The sequence below is a fragment of the Sturnus vulgaris genome, chromosome 1, assembly GCF_052056855.1.
Source record: "Sturnus vulgaris isolate bStuVul1 chromosome 1, bStuVul1.hap1, whole genome shotgun sequence".
Classification (NCBI taxonomy): domain Eukaryota; kingdom Metazoa; phylum Chordata; class Aves; order Passeriformes; family Sturnidae; genus Sturnus; species Sturnus vulgaris.
This window is the reverse complement of record NC_142243.1, coordinates 97259261-97281632: the sequence shown is the minus strand read 5'-3', so window position 1 is coordinate 97281632 and position 22372 is coordinate 97259261. Positions and strand designations below refer to the sequence as shown.

The following is a 22372-nucleotide window of genomic DNA, read 5'->3' as shown; positions in this document are numbered from 1 at the left end:
CTACATGACTAATAGGAAACTAACTTTAAAGCAGTCAGAAATCTCAGATTGCTTTTTGGAGGTGAAAAGAAAATGCCAGGATTGTAGAGATTTTTTTTTCTTGCATAAAGCACTTTTTTCTGTGTAATTTTCATTGCAACTTGATGATTTTATTTTCCAGTTTTCCAAAGCACTGATGTGTGGCACTGGTATTTTTCCATATCAGTTTTCATTTCTAAAAGCAAAAAGCGGGCATGTCTAAACAAGTTGGAGTACTGAAAAATGGGCCAAGAAAAGCAGTAATTCAGACAATTTAAATATATCAAAATGCTAGTTCTTCTAAATTTGAAAGTTCATAGTTACAGGTGGAGTTAGTGGTTTGTTTGAGAAATTGCTTTCATGCTTGCCTCCAGAAGCTTTTGCCTTTAAAAATTAATATTAAGTTTAATCTTGTTTAAATTGATGCCATTTTATTGTAAAGCTCTCATTATATTCCTAAGCTGTAATTTTCAATGAAAATTCAGTAGGAACTTATGTGATTCTTGGCAAAAGAGTAAGCAAAAAACTTCTTTCCTGCTGGGACATCTCTCTCAAAGTTATGCATGGAATGAAGCTGGTGGTATTTGTAGTGCTGTTGTAGTTTGCTGTTAAAATGAACATTGTTAAAAGGTACAATGCAGTTAATCAGTTTCTGCTTCAGTGAAATGAAATAGTTTGCTTAGTTAGAAGACTGGTTGGTGTAGTTTGCTTAGAATAAAACCTGGCCCTGTTATCTATCTGAGATACATTTACATGAATGTTTCAGGGCTTTTTCTTAGCAGCTTTCCTGTGGAAAACAAATAAACTTTGTCAGTCTAGAAAATGCATCAGTTGCTTTAAAAAACCCCAACCTCTTACCTTCCACACATTCCATTTTAAAGTGAAAAATGAGGAAAATGTAGATCGTTGGACAGTGAATCCATGCCATAAGAACACTGCCAAGGGTCATTATGAGGTCAGACATATCCAGAGGCCATCCAGTGCATTGTGTTTGATACACAGTACCCACAGTGGTTTGTAGTAAAGGCATGAAACTTTCCACTTGCAGTCACAGTACTGTACAAGGATTGGGATAATATTCTGAATTATTAAAACATGGATGGTAAATAAATTGTTGGGAAGATGGCTGAGTTGACAGTCTTCACCAAAAATTGTCAGTCTTTATGGTGTAAAGGGTTAATAAGATTTTACATGTGTGGTAGAGCAGATTTATTTTTTTCAGGGTTGTTTTTTTTTTTTTGGACATTCAGTTAGTTTGAAAGTAAAAATCCCAAACCCTGAAAAATGCATAAACTAGAAAGTGTCAGATGGTCATTAGAGACAAAAATATCCCAGGTATGAATGTCACATTGTTGTTTTTAAAGGCAGGTAACAGAATAGTTTCAGCACTTCATGATCATGACTGAAATTCAGCTTTGGATATCACATGAATGCTGGTTAGTATGAGCAGGGGGAGGAAAAAGACAAGTCAAATCTAGAAGCAAAATAAAAGTTTATAATAAAAGGTGATGAGGTACAGAGTTCATTGCATGGCTTTTGAATGATTAGGGTTTTATCTCTATTTGAATGAGCAGAGCAAACAAACTCTTTTGTTGTCACGTTTTGTTCATGGCACTTCCAAATACCCATGCAAATTCTAGAATTCAACAACAGTAAGAACATGAGGTGGGATTTGCCTCTGCATAGGCTGGAAGAATTCATACTCAAATACACTGGCCCTTAATCACTAGTTCTTGCTCCTGAGGTTTTTTGGGATCTTTCTCTTTTTTTGTTTTTGTTTTTTTGTTTTGTTTGCCTTCTAACATCTTTCTTTGTGTTGAACTGTCATTCCTGGTCGGGCTTTATTCTCCTTAGCACTAGTTGCCACTTTTTTTTCTGCAGGAGTAGCATGCATACGAATAAGATTTCTTTAAAAAAATTGATTGAGAGTTTTTTCTAAACCACATGATTTAGATTGTTTTCATTGTCATTATAGAAATTCTGCCCCTTTTGGCTGGGTGGCCCAGTTCATTAGTTACTTGCTTTTAGTCTGCCTCCTGCTTCTCTTGAGTCTTTTCCAGAACTCTGTTGACTCTTCTGGATGTTTTTGGTATTTTTACTTCCTATTTATGTATAACAAGAAGATGGTTGTGGCCTGGATCCCATTGCAATGTACAGCTTAACTCAAGAACTGTCTGTTCTGTGTTTGTGTTCTTTAACACGGTTCTGTCTTTTCTGTGGCAGTCCACTGATCTCTGTGAGCAGATACTGCGAGTGGTGAGTAGGTCCAGTCGGTTGGAAGAACTGGTATTAGAGAATGCCGGGCTTAGAACGTAAGTAATTCCTTCGAAATGTCCTTCAGATCCTGCTTGCTCCCACTAAAAGGGATGCGTGATGTATGTCAGCCACAATAAGCATTAAAAAGCTGTGTCAGTGTCTGACGAGCCTCAAGTCACAAGCTTTTTGTCAGGTTTTCCAGAGGGTCTGTATGTCCAAGAAATCCCTTCAAATTGGTGTTTTTAAGATTCTGCCTGGAGAGTTGGGCTAAGTGGAAGAAAGTGATTGAAAGAGAGCATAAACTTTAAACTGGCTCATACTGTTCCTCTCCAAATATGGCTCCAATAGAAGTATCAACACCTTTTTATAATTTAAAAAACAGTGGTTTAGGTTTTTTTAAAAAAGCATATTGTTCCATCTTGCATAACACGTTTTTTTATTTCCAAATGAGCTGTTGTTATCTTAATGTGGATTGCTGTCTGCTCAAATATAACAGGACTTCTACATTTTTGAATCTACTTTTGATCTACTTTTTTGAAAAAACTAGATCAGTAAGTTTGATGGCTTGACATAGGCAAGGAAGATAGACAGAAATACGCCATATAATTAAATCCTTGCATATGTTTTAAGTACAGTATATTGTAGTTACTAGGTATTTGCTTTTCCCCCCCTTCACAGGAAATAGAAGCAAAGTTCGAGTCACTTGCAGCTGTGCTAATTTGTACTTGTAGTATTTGTTTTAGTGTTAGGGTAGTGTCCAAGACAATGTAGACAAGATAAACTCTAGACCTAATGGATTTTCTTTTAAATTAAAAAAGCAGTGTAAAGGTGGGAGAAGCAGAACACTATGCAGAATTGCAAATAGAGGGAAACAAGCACAGGGGAGATATTTGGTGTGCCTTACGTTGTCTCCTATTGTTGGAGTATTTTTCTCCTTTTTAAAGTGCACTTAGCATTGAAATGCCTTTAAAAGAAAATTGCCTACATGACACAAGAAATTTGAGGTTGAGTTTGGAATAATACGTGAACTTTCTGATCACTAGTGCACTGCCTTCAATAGCTGTCATTTGGACATAAGCCTCTGGTTTTAATTTCATTTTTCTTCCAGTAGGTGCCATGAAATCTAGTGATAATCATTAACATTAAAGGATATGTTGACTACCTTTGCACGTTGCCTACCTTAATTTATCAGCGTTGGATTAGCTGCTTTCAGTTTTAACAGGCCTTGACAGATAATCAACCTGTAATTTTCATGTCTCCATTTACATGCAGAGTGTTTGGCATTGTGCCTTGGTGTGTATCTGTTCTGATCAACACTGTCTGTTTTTGCCAAGGATGCATTTGTCAGTTTTGCCATTTCTCATATCTGTTTGCTAGGAGATCCTGTTGTTGCTGGATATCTTCCTTCCCATTGCTTACAGACCAGTCATTTTTAATGAGCTGTGATAGAATGCCAAACCAGGGTTAAGAAAGAGCTACCAAGAGTAAAGCTGTAAGAAATAACCCTAGCAGCTGCAAGAGCATATTTCTTCCTGCAGCAGAGTCAGTTTGAGATGATTCTGTTATTTTCTATCTCCAGCCACTCATATCTGTGATTTGGTTTGGGCCACAGTCTCATAAACACTTGTCATCCTCCCAAATGATGAAACAGCAAACTATTGTGCAGTGGCAGTAATAAGGACCCAGAACCAGGGAAGTGTGAACTTCCTGTTGGGAAAAACAGGATGTCAAATGAAAGGCCCTGTCTGATAAGATTTGTGCTAGTTTAGATGCTCTTGGAAAATTTATCCCCATTGCTATTGCTTTAACTACACATAAAGGATGCAGTTTAGATAACATTGGAAAGCTTCAATGCATACAGCAATCACTAATGTTTTGGTAAGTGTTTTAATTAACATAACACGATGTCTAGATTTCAGGGAGAGCAGAGTAATTCAGGCTGGCCCCAAAAAAAAAGCTTGAAAAGAGGTTTAATCCCTGAAGTATTTTAGAGGAATGGGACAGTATGTGATAACCAAAATACTGATTTCTCAGTAGGCAACTCAGCCTATTGATTAGGCTGGGCTTTGGTTGTCTACCAGGCTTTGCAGCTTGGCCTGACAGGCACAGTCTGTGCATGGTGGGAGCCGCCCTTGGCCTGCTCCATCGGGAGATGCTAAGTGGCAAGGACTTGGATATTAGGGAAAGGTTCTTCCTCCAGAGGGTGGTTGGGTGCTGAAACAGGCTCTCCAGAGCACTGGCCATGGCCCCAGCCCTGCCAGAGCTCGAGGAGCTTTTGGACAACAATTGCAGACACACGGTGGGGTGTCCTGTGCGGCATCAGGAGTTGGACTTGATCCTTGGGAGTCCCTTCCAACACAGGATGTTCTGTGATTTCCATGGGACTGCAAGACAGACTTCCCAGTCTGCAAAGGCCTGCTTGCAGGAGCTGGTGCAGATGATTTATTTGCTGTGCTTACATGCTCTCTGAAAGCTGGCAGGCAGAATGTCCCTGCCTCCTTTCACACTGCCCGTGCAGCCCTGTTCCAGAGGGAGTGACCAGCTGCCACACGGGGAACAACAGGAGTGCTGGTATCCAGAGGGCCCTTGACAGCCATGGTCAGTCTTATCTTCCCCTTCTTGGCAGGATCTTAATGTCCATAGGCCTAACAGTGTTGCCTCCTGCCACACATCCTTTTTTTTTTTTCTGTTACAGGGATGTTGTCTAGACAGATCTCAAGGAATCGTTTTGTTTGTTCTGAAATTTCCAGATGGATAGTATTCTTCCCTCTGATTAAATATTTTTAGTCTGTCATATGTATAGTTAAATTGAATCTTTTGGGGGCTTTACCTCCAAACTTTGAATAACCTTGTTTCAGCCAAGCATGGCTGTGTAATGCATACAGAGTGAGCTTGATGCTTGCTGTAGAAAGTTTCAGACTTACACCACATGTTCTCTACATAAGTGTGTAGACAAAAGAAGTAAAATTTTATCACTTGAAAGAAATAGTGAACAAAGGAAGGGAAGAGATGTTCCCCCATGAGCAGAGTCAAGGTGCCTCTGTTTATGGCAGAGGCTGTACAGGGAGTGTGTGTGTTACTTGTTGTATTATCTTTTCCAAAATGAGCCTTGGATCCCTGTGAGCCCAGTATAGATAATCCAGTGCTTTCTGGTGGAAGTTGGTTTGCTGTGCCTTTGCTAAGTAGCTCACACACACTCTAGTTGTTCAAACTGTTTTGGTAATCCTGCCTATATTGTTGGCAAAAGCTGGAGCAGAGTTTGTAAACAGGCCTGGAGGTATAGGAAAAGTATTGTAATGACTAGAATCTGTTAGGGATAAAGGAAGAGGAAACTCCTCAGGAGGAAAGGGTTTGTTGCTTTTTAACTCAAAACCTCATTTTTCTTGGCTGGACATAAGGAGCTTAATTCAGTTGCCTAAAGGCAGGCATCTTGCACCATTTGAAATGCTGGAGGATTTCCAGAATGTTGGCAAATGTCACTGAGGATCTACAGGAGATCTGTAGTCTTCTGCAACACCAGCTGGTAGCAAAGCAGGAGACCCTGGGGCCTGTCAGGTGGCAAAGTTTCAAGACAGAAGTTCTTTTTGTTGAATATTTCTATTCACATGCTGCTTGTATTTTAGGAAGAGAATATGTTTTTCCTAAAGGCAGCCCTTCTTCATGCATCTGCAGTGCTGGAACCAGTTCTAGCCCCAGAAGGACATAGGGTTTCAAAGGGAAACTAAACTTCCCTGGAGCATCTCTGTACTCCAGTAAGCTTTGCAACTGCAGATAACCAAAAGCCATTGAGGATATTGCTGTTCAGTCTCTTTTCTCTTCCAAATACTAGAAGAGGATGCTACTTCCACTGTGGTTCTCAGCACAGAGTTTGATGGTAGGCAGGGTCTGTTCCAAGGAAAGAGGGCAGTGTTAATTAGCATTTTGGTAGTTCACCACTGGCCTACAGGAAGAGAAACCATGTCCTTCAAGGCAGAGGAAAAAAGAAGGAAGTTCAAGACATAGTTTTGCTTTTTATTTTGGTGTCTAACTTAGGTGAAGTAAGAACACTGAAGTTTCAGCTTCACTTTATCAATGGCCCACAGTAGGTCTCATCCTTTAATCACATCTTAATTTCTCAGTTGGTACAAGAGCAGATTTGAGGATTTGTCCTAGAGCTGATAAGACACCAGCCTTCTGACTTCATGCAAGGAATGTGTCTCCACCAGAGTGTGACAGTGTGGTGTGCAGCAAAACACGAGCTAGCTTTCAGCTTAGTGCTGTTGGTGGTGCCAGCCAGCTGGAGGAAAGTGCTTTCAGACAGGGCAGTGCTCCCTTGTCTCTCAAGTGGCTTTGGAACAGAGGTCATGCTACTACATCTGCCTACCATAGTTGGTTATGGGTGTTTCAAAGCTCTCTGTGCTGCCTGGCCTGGCTGTGGTCAGCGTTACAGAACTGATGCTACACATCTCTTTTGGATCCATTGCTGGGACTGTGATCAGCCAGTCGTGCCCTTTGATGGTTCTCACTATAAAAAGAAGCAAAAGACCAGCTCATCACTGTGCTGCTGTTCTTTGAGAGAGCTACTCCTGCTGTTTTGTAAGGTTAGAAATACTTCTGGATATGCTGCAAAGCCCATCTGTTTGAGTGACTATTGGCAGAAAGCTGCTGCAAGTGAGCACGATGGTGAGTGAGGGAGGTGGTGGTGTGCAAGTTGATGTCTATCTCCAAATTCTGTGGTGTGCAGAGAGGTGGAAGGTGTGGTCAAGTTTTGAGTTATTCTGTGTAACTCCTATTTTATACCTTCAGATCTCTGTCAAAAGTGTTTTAGGCTTTGATTGTATACCTTTCAGTCTCTTAGGTCACAGAATGAATAAATAACAAATTAACTCCCTGTGAAATAGCCAATTAGCCAGATAAGCATTGTTTAGAACCATGAGGAATCAGTGTTCTGCAGCAGCAAAGGCCACTTTGATCCCTTGATGCTTTTAAGCCTTTGAATGTGGTGATGACAGAGGAAGTAACAGGATTCCTTCTTCCTTTCTTTTTTTTTTTTTGTTGCAGGGATTTTGCACAAAAGCTAGCCAGTGCCCTAGCCCATAATCCCAACTCAGGACTCCATACGATCAACCTTGCTAGCAATCCACTTGAAGACAGAGGTACTGTAACATTTACATTTTTTCTTTCTATAAATGTAATAGGAGGATTATTGCTGCTCCGTTCAGCTTTGCCTGAAAAATAGGTTATTGTTTTGTGCATAATGCTACTGTAAATTTCTATGGTTCACAAATGACTGAGAATTGCCATTCTTTTTGGCTTATGAATATCCATTGGTGTGTTGAGAAATATTTAAATGCCTTAAACCAACGCTGGATTTTAAAGGAAGATAGAACACAGTTATTGTTTAGGACTAGAGGGTAAAAAAACCCCCCAGTTTTTAAGAGGTGTGTATTTTTAAAAGCAGTGTAATCAGTTGAAAGATGAAGCACAAGGCAACTTCATTTCTTGGATTGTACTTGTCTGATGGTTTTGTGTTTTTATTTCAGCTGTAATGCCGTATTTCTTTTCAGTATGAAAATTACCCTTTTTTCTCAGCTCTTTGCTAGCTTGCCCTGTTGTGAGGCCTTGGTAATGTTCAATATACTGGCATAACAGGCATTCCTATGGAGCAAAGTGCTGTTAACTCCACAAGATGGAAAATCAAGCTGAACAGCTCAGCTTTTCTCAGACTGGGCACTGCTAGGCATGATTTCAGTACATATCAAGTCATTCCTCTCCCTTGTCTACCCTTTTGTCACCCAAGAGGCATTTATTTTTAAAATAAGGTTACATTCTTTCAGTCTGGAGTTGACCCTTCAGCACTGCCCATGTGAGATTTCCATTTTCACTTAATGCATTCCAGGCACAGAGTGTTCTGGGATCAGACTATCTTGTGCTCCTGTTGGGCCAGAAGAAAAATTAGAATTTTACACAGTGAACCTTTTCTCCTTTTATTTGGTTTGTTTGGGGGAAATTTTGTATTTTCTTTGCTGTCATGATTCAAAATAGAAAAGCTGTTCTTTCTGATTACAACCTGATGGACTCAGAATGTTGTAAACACAAAATTTTGTAGGTGTCGCTTCTTTCTTGCTGATTCAGTGAGGAGAAGAATAGCTGGGAGGGCTTTGTTTTTTCCCCTTTCTATATTTGTATCACTTTTCTTTTGATTAGAAGCAAGTATGAGAATGTTTTTGTTTTTAACCTATTCTGAGTAGTTTCTTAGAAATTGTTCACTTGAATTGCTTTAACCCTTCTGATTACCTCTTGCCTGCTGATTATTGCTTGTCCTTGTTAAGAATTCTTATCACATGAAAGCCAGTGCTTTGCTGAAGAGTGTTATTGTTAGAATGTGCCGTAGGCCTACTCCATTTTACAGAAATTTCTGTTGTAAGCTGGAAAAAAGGCTGCTACATTGTCGATTCTGCTTTTGAAGAAGTGTATTTAGGTTGTGTTATTTGAAAGGGTTGTTTGTTTTTTTTTTTTCCGAAGGAACTAATTTTTATCTTGGAAGCAAAACAATTGACCAAACATTGGGTACTCTGCAGTGCAGGGGATCTTTTTTTCGTTTTTTAAACATATCCATGGGGGTGCTTTCTTTGCAACAAACCTATAGATTCAAGCCATTCCACAATATCCACTTATAAGACAAAAATGAAATGCAGAAACTACAAGTTGGAGAAATTAGTAAGGTTTTTTTCATTATCTCAGCCTCTCTTATCAAATATGCAATTAAGATTTGACCTTTTCATTAGAATTAGGTAGGTTATAGAGTACTTAGAAATTAATTATAATGCAATGTGCAAATATTGCAACTTTTCAGGTCGAGAAAATTCCCTGAGTAGATTTGATTTTGGTCAACTTGTTTGTGGAGTGGTAGGAAGGATTTCACAAGTAAAAGTGGAGATTCATATAAACATACGGATTTTGGAAAATACCTATTGAAAAAATCACCTGCAGGGACTGGAACTAGATTATTTTGTGGTTATAAGGGAAATCACAGAGTTCTTTATTTTCTGGAGAAGAACATGTTATACCCTGCATGAACACAAACATACACTAAGCTGTTATATATTGTTGAGTACCAATAAGTGAAGGCATGATTTTATTACATATTAATGCAACTGTCTGTATTCCAACAGTATGGGAAGTCTGTTTAGTTTGCCTAAAGCATAGGACCTGTCTTCAGTTCAAATACAGTGGCATGTTTATATGCAATCTTTTTTTTCTTTTTTATTGAGACCACTGTCTTAATTTGGTTTTGGCTGTCCTTTATGGTACTGTCAATATTTGTGAGACTAACACCTGGAAAATTTGATATCAATCTTGTCTGTAAAAATCTAGCCACACTGAAGTAATGACAGTTTTACTTTTGGCTCTACTAGGATCAGAATCTAATCTCATATTTTGTTAAAAATAATGCAAAATAAACATACTGAAGCCTAGTAGTACTCAAATTCCAAACTGCGTGCCTGGATGCAGCTAACTCCATTTCTGCCATGTGAACTCTCACCTCTGTTCTGCCATTAACAAAAATGAGTGACTTAAAGGGCGTTCAAGGGCCAGAGCAACCAGAAGCACATTTTCTTTTCTGCACCTGATTCCTGTATCTTATAACTATAACGTAACCCCTGTGCTAGCAAGGTGTGCAAATTGTTCAGCTTGGCTAGAATGACAATTAGATCTGCAAATTGTTAGCTAAATACAAAGATGGAGAGGTAACACTATTTGCTGCATGTCTCAGTCAAAATGCTTAACATCAAAAATTACATTTGTTTTATCCTTAGTGATACTGATTGTCCTTACATAGTTACAAAAGAAAATCCTGTTAGTATGATTTGATTCATTCTTGCAGAAAATTGGTGAAGATATCTGGTTATCGTTGTGCTTTACAACAAATGATTCCAAGGTCTCATGGGTCTAGTGTTTTAGCAATATAAATAAAAAACTTTGTATTGTCTTGAGCTGCACGGGTGTTGCATGCAACCTGCTTTTACAGAGAGCACTAAACAAAAAACCCCTGCCACAGTATCTGCAAGGTAGCTCCTTCATTATCAATGAAAAGTAAAACAGAATAAAAGCAGAGTAAATGTATGTATGTGACCTACAATTTCACAGACTGTTTCATGTCTGTGTATGTGGAAAGGGTATCAGCTTGTTATGAATGAGACGACAAGATTAAATTTAGCAGCAAATTTTTTAAGAGTAACAATTATATAAATTAATACAATCAAAATATTGGATACATATATTTCAGGATATATAAAATTTGTGAGTAAGTAATTTAGTATAATTGAGGTTCGTATAAAGCATAAGCAAAACCAGCCGGGGGTACGGGGAGGGGCTCACCCTTCCTCACGTACCAAAACATTAAGGCTAACAGTCCCATTTATATATTATATGCTAATACATATTCCTACAGAATTTTCTAGAAGACTCCTCCTAATTTCTATTCCTACAATCTACGTCACTCTGTGGTATGGCACATGCTCTACTAATGGTTAGGGGGTCTCTCATCCTTTTGAGGGTCTTATTTCTGATGAAGGCTCGTTGTCTTCATCAGTGTCCGCTGTGTAACCTTGCAGGTAGTGCAGGGTGCACTGAGCTTGGGTTATGTAGCTAAGCTTATGTTCCCACAGTAAAACCTTATTCAAGTTCCATGCCTGGAATCATCCCAGTTTGGCCCATTCCAAGATCTTTTTATTTCTAGATGCTGCTTATCAGACCTATGTCCTTCTACTACTCCCTTCCAACATCTGGAGGATTTCCTCCGTCCTGTCTCACCCATCTCCCTCCACTCTGTAACAATTATTTTCTATTGATTGAAGTACAATTTTGCTAATATAGTTACAGTTTAATTAGCACAAATCACATTTATCACAAGCTTTTTAATTTAGGATGTTTTCAACCAAGTAAAAGGTTTTACCTTTTTTCTCTGTGCCCTTTTCTCTCCTCATGAGTTGTTGTAGACGACTGTATTTCACACCTCAGATTAAGCCTGGAGTTTCTATGTTGATTTATTCCTCTAATAAATATTTCACGGCTTAGTTGCATTGTTATTTAGGATGTTCCCACTTAATCAAATTTCAATCTTTTACTTAAAATGAAGAATTAAATTTGTGGAGTGGGGAACTTAGACACACTGGGTAAAGGCTTTAATGAAAAGTGCCTTCTTATGGCTTTCTTCTTTTGTTGAATTTGTGCTGAGGCAGTCCAGTCTGTGTTAGCATCTTAATAGGTTTTTACTGTTTAGGATTGCAAGCAGTTGTTGCATTTCCAAGCCTGTGTCCTGACTGGTAGCCTGCAGGCTGCTGTGAGGGAATTAAGTGACCATTATGACTTGGTAAAGGTTTCAGTCAGGCTCTTAGGGTTTGCCTCAGAAAAAGAGAAAAAAGAAAAAGAGAAAAAAGAAAAAGAGAAAAATATGTTAGCTAATGTGGGTGTCTTTCTTGCCTTGACAGCCCTTCCTTTTAAAAGAAAATTAAAAGAGTTTGAAGTTTTGTGTGGAACAGCATTGTTGGGTTTTAGTTAATGCCTAGATTTTTTAATTTAGTTTTTTTTCTGAAACATAGAGCTTCCAGATTTTCCAAGTGCTGACTGCCTGGTGTGTGTAATAGCTTCACTTTGACTCCTTCTCAAAAGCATAAAGTTTTTCAACTAATTAAGGAGGATTACCAATGGTTAAAAACAAAGTTTCCTATCTGTTCAGTGGTTAGCAAAGCAGGGATCTTGATTACATCACTAAAAGGTTCTTAAAATGACAGAGCCCACCTGCAGTGAGTGCAGTTCCTCCTCAAGTGTCACTGATGCAATTTGCCCTGCTGAGATTTGCTGGGAAAACCTGAGGTCACAGAGCTCACCTGAAAACATAAATTTTGTCTTTGCTCCCCCAACAGGTGTGTCATCTTTGAGCATCCAGTTCGCCAAACTTCCAAAGGGACTGAAGCATTTAAATTTATCTAAAACCTCCTTGTCACCTAAAGGTACGTTTTATAAAAACGCCTCTTTTTCTCTTCTAAAACTTGCGGATTTACATACAAAAAATACTTTTTCTTACCAGATTATAAAACAATTAATTTTGTAAATTATTTACATGTATTTTCTCAACAGTGCAGCTGCTTTTTTTGCAGTCCTGGGTTGCTGAACCCTAAGTACCCTTCAGCACGTTGATAAACTCAGACTTGCTTCTGTAAGGCTTAAGTTTGAACCTGTATTATAAAGGAAGACTGAAATTAGGATTGACATGAAAGATATGTTTAATATGCACTTCAAAAAAATGTCTGAAGCAAAAATGTATAAGGAAATTTTCAAATGTTTTGTACACAGTTATTTTATGAAACCAAGCATTGTGACAACGGCTGGTGAATGACTTGCTCTGACTGAAGACTTCTTTGTTTTATAAATTACAAATTTCTGGTTTGATATTGTGATTGAAATGGTTGTTTATTTTGAAAGCAATAAAAGCAGTGAAACACAAGTCAGAAGCTTTCAGGATTTTTTGCATTTTAGTTTTACAAATAATAGAAGCAGTGACCTCTTACACAGATTGCACAAACCCAGGGTCTCCTGTATAGTTAATGGACGTTAAAAATAGAAAAACCTCACTGACATTATTGCTGCTTTTTTGTAGATGTTGATGACCTGGAAAAGATGACTGAGTTAACAGTATGAAGGACATTAGTTGATAACAGATAGAAACCATGCCCTTTTATCCTGTTTGTTACTGCTCTGTGAAGTGCAGGTTCTGTCTTCTCCTTAGCTTCAACGATTGACCTGAGGAAATATGGGTGGGGTGAAGGACTTTTTGTTGTTTTATTATGAGTGCCTACGGCTCTGATTATGCTTAAGTAAACAGTAAATCCTAAGGTGAATTTATTAAATAATGATTTTCACTAAAATACTTTTATTAAACTCTGGGTTTGTTGTTTTCTACTGCTAACTCAATTTTTGGTGACAGTTGATTAAGAATCTTGACTAATGTAACATACACTCTTGAAATGAGATACTTGTGAATTTAACACAAATTTATGCTGGTATGTTCATTCATTCTCTACTTTTCTTCATGGGAGCTGAATTATTTCAGCAAGTGATTGTGAAGTTTGAGTCAAAAGAACACTCTAGCAACATTTCCTTCTTCATAAAGAATAAATGCCAGCTTGATGAAGTTCACCCACACAACTTTTGTCAGTGAAAGTGAATTCTGTGGTTATTTAAAGAATCTGGAGGTTTTTAACATACTTTTTAAAGATGATCTGTAAGCAGAAGCTGAAAATATTTTCCAGTATGTCTAATACTGATGAGCTTAAGAGTAATGTTACCATTAATGTTGTCCCATGGCAGCTCCTCAGTATTTCTTAAAAATAGTATATGCCACAGCTTAAAATGGAAATTCTTGCAGCCTTTAGGACCTGAAGCAACTCAGGTTGCTGCAAAGCTGTCAGTTTCTCTCTAACCTAAGAAGACAGTAATGATTTGGTTTTAACTTGTGAGTCTATTTTGGAACTTGAATACTTTCTGTGGAGAAAGTCTAAAAGAGTCCTTGGATTCAGTAGTCTCCAAACTGCATGTATTTTTTTTTTGGTCCTTTTTTCTTTCCTTAGTTTTTTTATTTTAAGCTTTTCAGAAAGTCAGAACAATCCCTCACAGGTTTTGACCTTATTTTAAAAGTGCTTTCTATTTGAGATAAGTTTCTAAGATTGACAAGTGAAGTTCAGGTGGCAACTTCCCAGCTGATCTTTCTTCAAATATTATGTCTCAAAGTTCCTGAGAGCTATTAACAGTCTGAGCCTCCTGAGAGTGGTAAAAGAGCATAAAAGATTGTCTGAAAATGAAAGTGAGATTACTGTTAGAGTATAGCATGAGGTAGTGTGAAGTTCAAACATAAATTTATTGATTTGAAGATTCTGGTTAAACGAAAAATTCTAGTATACTCATTCGAAGATAAAGCTTGCTTTTCTGGACCTAAGCCAGGGGCTAATTAAAAAAATCCCTCATTCACATTTGTTTTCCTTCACTGATGTGGCTGATTTTGAGCAGTTGTCCCCTTTTTAAGCATGAAACAAGCAGCAACATTATGAATTGTTTGATAGCTCTTCTTCTCCCTTAAACTCAGACACTGCTTCTGAATTCCCAGAATTGGTTCTTGCTTGTACATACTGAATTGCTGATAGTTTAACCCAGCTGGAACACCAGCTGATAACTAGGTACCATTGAGCAACCAGGATAAAATTGCATTTGTTTCTTCTTCTGTTGCTTGTAAACATTGTTGAGAATGCTCACTAAAGTGAATCCAAAACTGTAATATCAAGCATTTAAACATAGCTTTTAGATAATTTTAATTTTCAAAAAGTATTAGTTTGCTGTTTACCTTTAGCAACAGAGTGTAAATTCAACAACACCATCTCAAGTTAAAAGAAAAATTACTCTAAGCGGGAAAGATTTGAGACTTGACAAAGGTGTTCCTGTGCTTTGATACTTCCCAGTTTCAAAAGCCTCCTGAAACTGGGAACCATACTACTAATATGGGAGACTTTCTTAATATTTGAAAGATCAGAAAATTAAAGTACTGATGTAGATATTTTTGTCTCCAGTAGTTTGCTAGATGTTTCTTCCACATCCTCACTGGCAAATCAGTTTCATAATAGTTTTTCAGTGAAGACTGGATGTGTTTCATTCATTGAATGCCTATCCAGATTCACTGACCAGCTTTGAGAAATTGTTGAATGTTGTGTAGTAGATCACGTACTTTCTTTATAGCTTTGGCCAGGAACTTAGAAAAAACCCTGCTGTATCAACTAAAGAACACAGTGATGCTTATGCATGTAAGAAACACATACACATAGTGCTTGAAAGGCAGCAAAGACCATCTACAAGATTATGATAAGCTGCAGAGCCCTCAGATGAAAGAGGAAGATTTGAAGGAATGAGAAATAGCCATGTCCTAATTTGTATTTTGAAAAGCTGAAAAGTTTCAGTGGAAGGCAGCCCTGACTGGTTTGTTCCCAGTGTGAGCTTTTTAATTTTAATGTGAAAAATATGTGTTTGTTCTGATAAGCAACTGAGAGTCTTTATGCATCTCTTGGTACTTTTAATTAACTATTTTTATGAAATCACAGGCAAATACATTAATTGAAATATTTTTAATTTCTAGGTCTCGTCAGTTGCTTTTGAAGTTCCAGTAATTATAATTGTTAATGTACTTGGTCTTCCACAGATGCTTTCATCTACTTCCACAAATAGTTTTGTCTAAATCTTATTGTTTGTAGGAAGACACTGGGTTAACATTATGGAGTAAAATGTGGTTTTAAAATCTGTTTGAAAATGGATCTGGATACATCCTGGATCTGGGATGTATAGCACACTGTGGCTCCATCAGGGAAGTTGGGAGAGCGTGGTCCAGGTGGAACTGGGCAGGCTGTGTCAGGGAAAGGTCTCGTGTCTGCCTGGTTCTGTATTCCCCAGCTGCAGTACAGCCATGGCAACAGGATGCCATTAAACTTTCGTGCGTGTCTGTGTTCACTGAAATCGTGCACTTGCAGGCTCTGGGCCAGTTCAGTGTGGAGCTGGCTCAGCTGAGCTGTGACCTGTTTTTTGGCAGGGGTGAACAGCCTTTCCCAGTCACTGAGTGCCAACTCGCTGATGGCCACCACGCTCGTCTATCTGGACCTCTCAGGGAACGCGCTCCGCGGAGATGATCTCTCAGTAAGCACTTCCCTCCCACTGGGGACATCGTGAACGGGTGGTTCAATTAACAGCAAAGACACAGGCAAAAACCTTTTGGTTTAGATCCTTTGTGGATCTAAAAGAACTGAGAAAAGTGCAAGGATACCAGTTTTTTTCAGTGGACTTACCATTCTCTCCGAGTTCTGTTTGAAAGTGACAAAATGCCATTAAAAAGCCCTCATCATCTTTTTAATGGTAAGACTATTACAAAATTTTCAGTGGAAGGTTGGAAGCAAATTATTTCCTTTGGCTTGTAAAGAATTTCTGTTTTTCAATATTTTTGTTTGTATAAATAAATTTGTGCACCTCCTTGACACGTGCTGTTGAAACCCATGATTCTTTGAAGAATGTAATTATTTTTTAGACTCCTTTGTTCAGTTTATCAATTGCCATTGAAGTGGAGCTCTTTTTCCTCCATAACAGAATCCACTTACTTCTCAATTTGTATAAATTCACTTTTTGACTGTTACATTTGCATTTCTCTTTCATATCAAAAGCTATGTGCATGTAACTGTCAGGTTTTGAATTCTAAGTTTTGAACATCTAGAAGATGCAGAAGAAGATATAGTCAGCCAATCTCATAATTTAAAGTGCAGTCAGATATGACTGACTTTTTCACATATCTTACTTGCAGATCCATCAGCATATTCAGAGAACTAGCCTTTTCAGACATGAGTTGAAAGGGTCAGTGGGACAACAGGGTTTTAAAGGTAGCAAATAAATGTAAGTTAAATGTAAGTAAAGACACATAGTTAGTTACTCTGAGAGAATAACATAGTAAATGATGTAAAAGCAAAAGCTAAAATAAATCGTAATAAATAAGTCTTTGACAGGCAGTGTTTTAAAAAAAAAAAAACCCTAAGGTCTACCTTCAATATTTTAAGAGATAAATGTGGAAAGTGAGGCTTTTCTTAGCCTGTCAAAGGGATGGTTCAAAGATAAAGATTATTAATACTGAGGTCTCTTAATCTGTGGAATCAGTTTTCTAACAGGAGCAAGGAAATCCTGTTATATAGCAATTAAACCCTAGGAAAGCACGGAAATTTTTAAAGTAGGGACCTCTCTTGTGTTGTAGGTATAGGGATAAATGACCTAATTTTTGGGAAAATGGATCTATTTTAGAAATGTTAAGCATGCACTGTTTGGCTGGATTTCATGTGGAGTTGAGCTTTCCACTTTTCTGTGAATTAGGTCACACTTTTATCTTTCTGTGTTGCTCTCTGAGACTAAAAAGAGCCCAAAATGAAATAACATATAGTAACAAGTTTTGCATATGCTAACATTTACATGACATATTCTATACAGTGCTGAAGCCATCAATGTTAAAATCTTATGGCCTGTTCTATATTCTCCCTTAAACCTGTAATGTACATCTGAAATTAAGAACTAACTATGGACTTCAGGTGCAAATTATTTGCTTCCCTCATGCTTAAAGGGTCTGGCTTTAACTTACAAACCAATTACCCTTTCTGAAATCTGAGTGACATCACAAATCTCTGTTTAATTATCATCTTAATTAATTATCATCTGCTGCAAAAGTTAAATATAGTAAGACAAGACCTGTTCTTTAAAAGAAATGTTGAGTAAGTGTAGTCTGAGCTCCATTTTTGCACTATTTAAAAAAAAATGATAGCCTGCAAAAGTAAAACAGGTTGCACTGATTAGGTGAAGTTTCAGGTGATTTTATAGTAAAAGCTGAAAATGCAATGACAGGTGGTAACTGTTGTCATAATATAAATATTAACTTCTGTAATTCTTTCTGTCCAATAATTATAGAGCCTGTACAATTTTTTGGCCCAGCCAAATGCGCTTGTTCACCTGGATTTATCCAACACGGAGTGTGCACTAGATATGGTAAAGACCATTTTTGTGGCTATTTCAATACCAAGGAAACATTCCTCACCTTCTATCCCTAGATAGTTTTTTGGGTTAATATAAACTACAATGATTTGCCCTTATTTTGAACCAGGTGTGTGGAGCCCTCCTTCGTGGATGTCTTCAGCATTTAGCTGTCCTTAGCCTCTCCAGGACTCTGTTTTCTCACAGGTACAGTTTAAATGTCATTGCCCTCAACTCCTGTAGTATTTTGGTCTATAATTTCTTACACTCATGTAGCACCCTTCTTTTCAAGAAGAAATCTGAGACTTTTCTTATAAAGCCTTAGAAGTCTTAGAGCTCAATGAAATAGGCTCTATTTATTCTAAGCAAAATATTTTCTTTCCCTCTCTGCTCTTTGCTTAAGGTCTGGAAAGTAAGCTACCTTGTCTAATATGTGTTTGTGTGATACTGATGCAGCAGAAAGTTTATATATATCTTTTGTCTCTAAAGGGCATAGCATCAGGCTTTGAAGTCCGGCTGACTTGATTCCTCTTTATATATGATTTTTAAAGTTTGTATTTTTCATGATTTGATGATGGTTAAAAATGCTTTTTTTTTCCTGTTTTCTCTTCTTCTGGGAGGAACTCCCTTTGAAAGTCTTTGGGACTGAACATTTACTTTTTAGAGTACTTGCACTGTAGGAAATATTAGCTTCCATTTTCTTCCAATTGAAGCTTTGGGTTCTTATCAGAGATGACACCTAATCAATGCTAAGGTATTCTATCACTGAGTAATTATTTCTAGTGGTGAAAAAGCAGTTTCAGGGTTTTGTTCATGTCCTGTTTGATCTTCGAGATGGAAGTTCGTTCACTGTTAACCAGACCTAGATAATAATTTTTTGTATTTCACCATACAGGAGGTAGATAGTAATGTCTTCTGTGCAGCACTGCAGTTGTGAGGATTGTTTGTTGAATCAACATTTTGATGACATTATAATTCTAAGCTAATTGAGAGCCACTGATTACAGAACTCTGCCTAAGGTAGAGCAATTAAACTGTAAAAGATCATTACATTTCTGATGGCTTGCGTTCACTATTTATTGGAATGAGGAGTTTCTAATGCTACTTCTTAATGAATTTGTTTACTTACAGAAAAGGAAAAGAAGTCCCTCCCTCCTTCAAACAGTTTTTCAGCAGCTCACTTGCTTTGATGCAGATAAACCTTTCAGGAACTAAACTCCCTCCTGAGCCTCTAAAGTAAGAATTTAATTTCATTTTCTCCTGTACCTAAAACCGAGTTTGTATTGTTGTTATATGAGTGCCTCATATTAAAAAGGGGAAAGAATTTTGCTTTCTTCTCTTTTTTTCCCCATTGTATATTATTGATATTAGAAGAGTGAGTTTTGTGATGGTCACACATTCATAAAATGTTCTTTCCATTTCACAGTTGAGACTATGAATCATATTTTTTGCCCTGGGAATGTCAGAACTGTTTAGCTTCTGTCAGTGGTTTTTTTGGGATATATTTCTTTCTTTGTGGCTTACAAACAAAACTTCTCCACAGTGAAATGGGATTATAGGCTTGTGTGAGTACCATTCCTTTGGGACTGCATTATTGCAACAGCCATAGTGAAACAGAACCTGTTGCAGTGTTTGGGAGGAGAAACTTACTGCACAGAGCTATGCTCTCCTTTTGGGAGAGGAGACAATGGCAGCTGTTTCCAAGAATGCTAAATGAGATGAGTCTCCTTGTTGTATGTCTCCCAACCTGTGACTAACAGGTTCTGCAGGCTGAGGGAAATTGAAGCACTGTCACCCTTCTTGTGATGTGTGTGGATTTGACCTGGGTTGAAATTTTCAGACATGAAATTTAAAAGTGTGTTTTAAAGTCAAGATAGGCCTAGATGGATAGGTCTAGTCTAGACAGACCATTCTGTGATTCTGGCAGAATACTGGTGTTTATTTGGCTCAATTTTTTCAAAGTGTCAACTTCCTAACTAACGTGTTAAAATATGCATCACTTTATCTGTAGCAGACACCTAGACACATTCACTACCTATTTTGCAATCCTAATGTGGATATAGGTGCATGGATGTATCCTTGTGTGGTTGGGAGCCTGCCTCCTGAGGGACAACAGGGAAGGGGAATGGGGAGTATCTAATGGACAGGAGTTGATGGCAAGATTGGAGATGTGGGATATAAAGAACAGTTAGTGAGAATGGGAGTGAGAATGGGATGGAAAGCTTTTGATACACTCTGGAGGAAGCTAAGGGAGGGTAGGGTGGTAAGTGCAACAGCAGAAAGAGTAGTGCACGTAGTTTTAGAGTAATTGTTCTTAATGCAATTCAGTATTGAAGAGGGCAGTGCAATATCACAGAATCACAGAATGGGTCAGGTTGGAAGGGACCACAGTGGGGTCATCTGGTCCAACCTCCCTGCTTAAGTAGGGTCATCCTACAGCACATGGCACAGGATTGCATCCTGACAGCTCTTGAGTATCTCCACTGAGGGAGACTCCACAACATCTCTGGGCAACCTGTTCCAGTGCACGGTCACCTGCACATAAAGAAGTTCTTACTCATGTTCAGGTGGAACTTCCTGTGCATCAGTCTCTGCCTGTGGCCTGTTGTCTTGTTGCTTGGCACCTCCAAGAAGAGGCTGATGGTTAAGTCAGATGCACTGGATTGAAATCCATATTCAACTGCAGGAGCCATTTAGCTCTTATCTTTCACTTGGTTCTGTGTGATGCTCTTGGTTGTTGTCATGCTTGCTCAGAGTTTGCCAGTATTAGGAAGATGTGGTACAGATGTGTATTCAAACAGAAGGCGATTTTTTTGAAACACAGTTGATTCTGATTAATTAGAGCTATTGATCCTATGGTGAAGGGCAGCCGGGAAGAAAAACAAGGATGAATGTAACTACTACAGAAGGTTTGAGAGGAAAAAGAAAATACTGTAGGGCATTGAATATATCCCCAGAAATCAGGAAAGGTGAGAAGCACCAAACATTAAGATTAGTTAAGGTTCTCTTCTTGTCATGTTGAGGGTCTCTTATGGTATGAGGAATTTTAGCAGGTGAATACTGTACAGTTGCCAGTGCTCATGAAAGATGTTATTATATTAATTTATCCCAAAAACTTGTGACTCTTTGCCTGCCAGCTGGGCAGCAAATAGTATCTTCCTAGTCCTCTTCAGTCAAAATACACATTAGCAAAAAACTGCTTCTGGGAATGTTTAAGATAATCTGGCTCAATTTGGCTGAATTGGGTTGGAGGGAATTACTTGCCTGACTGATGTTGGTGCAAGTAAAGAGGCAGTGATGGGGAGCATAGGAGGAGCTGAGAGCAGAAAACTCTTCCACAAGCACAGAAAGCTCCAGGGAGAGGCATCTTAGCAAAGTCCATCTGGGTGTGAAATGGTCTCAGAGCATCCATGCCACTCCCAGCTATCTGGTATTTTGGCCTGGACTGCTTTTGTTCTGGTGACAGCATTCACCTCTGCTAGGAGGTAGGACAGAAGCTGTTAGTACTCTCTGGTAATTTCTGTGATGTGCTTTTTCTCTGACCTAAATTTTTCATTCAGTTTGAGCCGAGTGTGTTGCAACACTACAGAGGACTTTGATCTGCAGGACATCTTTCTTTACCGCTCAAACTCTACAAGGCTTGGCTAATTCACTTCAAAAAGTGGAAGTTAATTTGGTGCTAAAAGGACTAAGGATGTGTATTGTGGGACAGCTGCTTATCCTTTTGTTCTTAAGGGCAAGAAATTAAAAAATTTCTCCGGAACCATCAAGATCACAGTATTGGTTAAACACAAGAAGATAGAAACACTTTTTTTCAGGAAGACTTGTTTGTCTTTGCCAAGACTGCAAGAGCATATGAGAGAAGGCTCCAGGAAGGAAAAATTTAAATAGTATGGTGTATCAAACAGTAGTTTCCTGGCATCATTCATCAGCATATGTCAGAAAGCTTTTGGACTTGGAGCTGTCCTGTGACAAAGGAGAAGTTACTGGTTTGTGTCCGTGAACCAGAAGTCACCGAGTTGAATGTGTGATTCAAGATCAATCCTGCCTAGAAAAAAGAGATAGATAAAATGCAGACACCTGACATCTTGAGTTCCAAATTCCCCTGATTAATTGTTATTTGATTTCTATATGGGCTTCCTTTAGCTCTACGGTTGTGGTATGTTTAATTACATGTGCTAACTCAGTGAGTTTAAAGATAATGATTAATCAGTGCAGTCTGTGAAGGACATGAACTTGCTTGGACAGTGTAAATCAAGCCTTTCAGGGAGCAGGTTTGCTGATAAAGCTGTACTGTGAGGATGCCTTGTGGTGGGTGGGGAGATAGGGTATACCTTGTACATAGGTAGTATAGTTAATGTTCCATTGCAGCTCACTCTTTTTTTCACCATTTCAAACAGAGGCAGTTTGTACTCTTGTCCTTGTTGAAGTCTAAGTTGGTGTTTTTTTGAATTTTACAGACATTGCCAAAAATTGTACTTTGATCTGTCAGTGCTGTAACAAGACAAGTTTCTGATATGCTTCTC

The 22372-nt window shown here is 38.2% G+C and overlaps 1 protein-coding gene across 6 annotated transcripts in view; it reads left to right on the top strand.

Moving 5' to 3' along the window:
* The window catches only part of CARMIL1 (capping protein regulator and myosin 1 linker 1), a 194021-nt gene that overhangs the window by 96976 nt on the left and 74673 nt on the right, over positions 1-22372 (top strand). For all 6 annotated transcript variants that reach the window (XM_014875147.2, XM_014875146.2, XM_088172249.1 and 3 more), the window contains exons 10-16: positions 2242-2330; positions 7315-7409; positions 12183-12269; positions 15884-15987; positions 17785-17862; positions 17978-18054; positions 18978-19082. In XM_014875147.2, coding sequence (XP_014730633.2) covers positions 2242-2330; positions 7315-7409; positions 12183-12269; positions 15884-15987; positions 17785-17862; positions 17978-18054; positions 18978-19082 — 635 coding nt within the window. The remainder of the gene's footprint in view (positions 1-2241; positions 2331-7314; positions 7410-12182; positions 12270-15883; positions 15988-17784; positions 17863-17977; positions 18055-18977; positions 19083-22372) is intronic.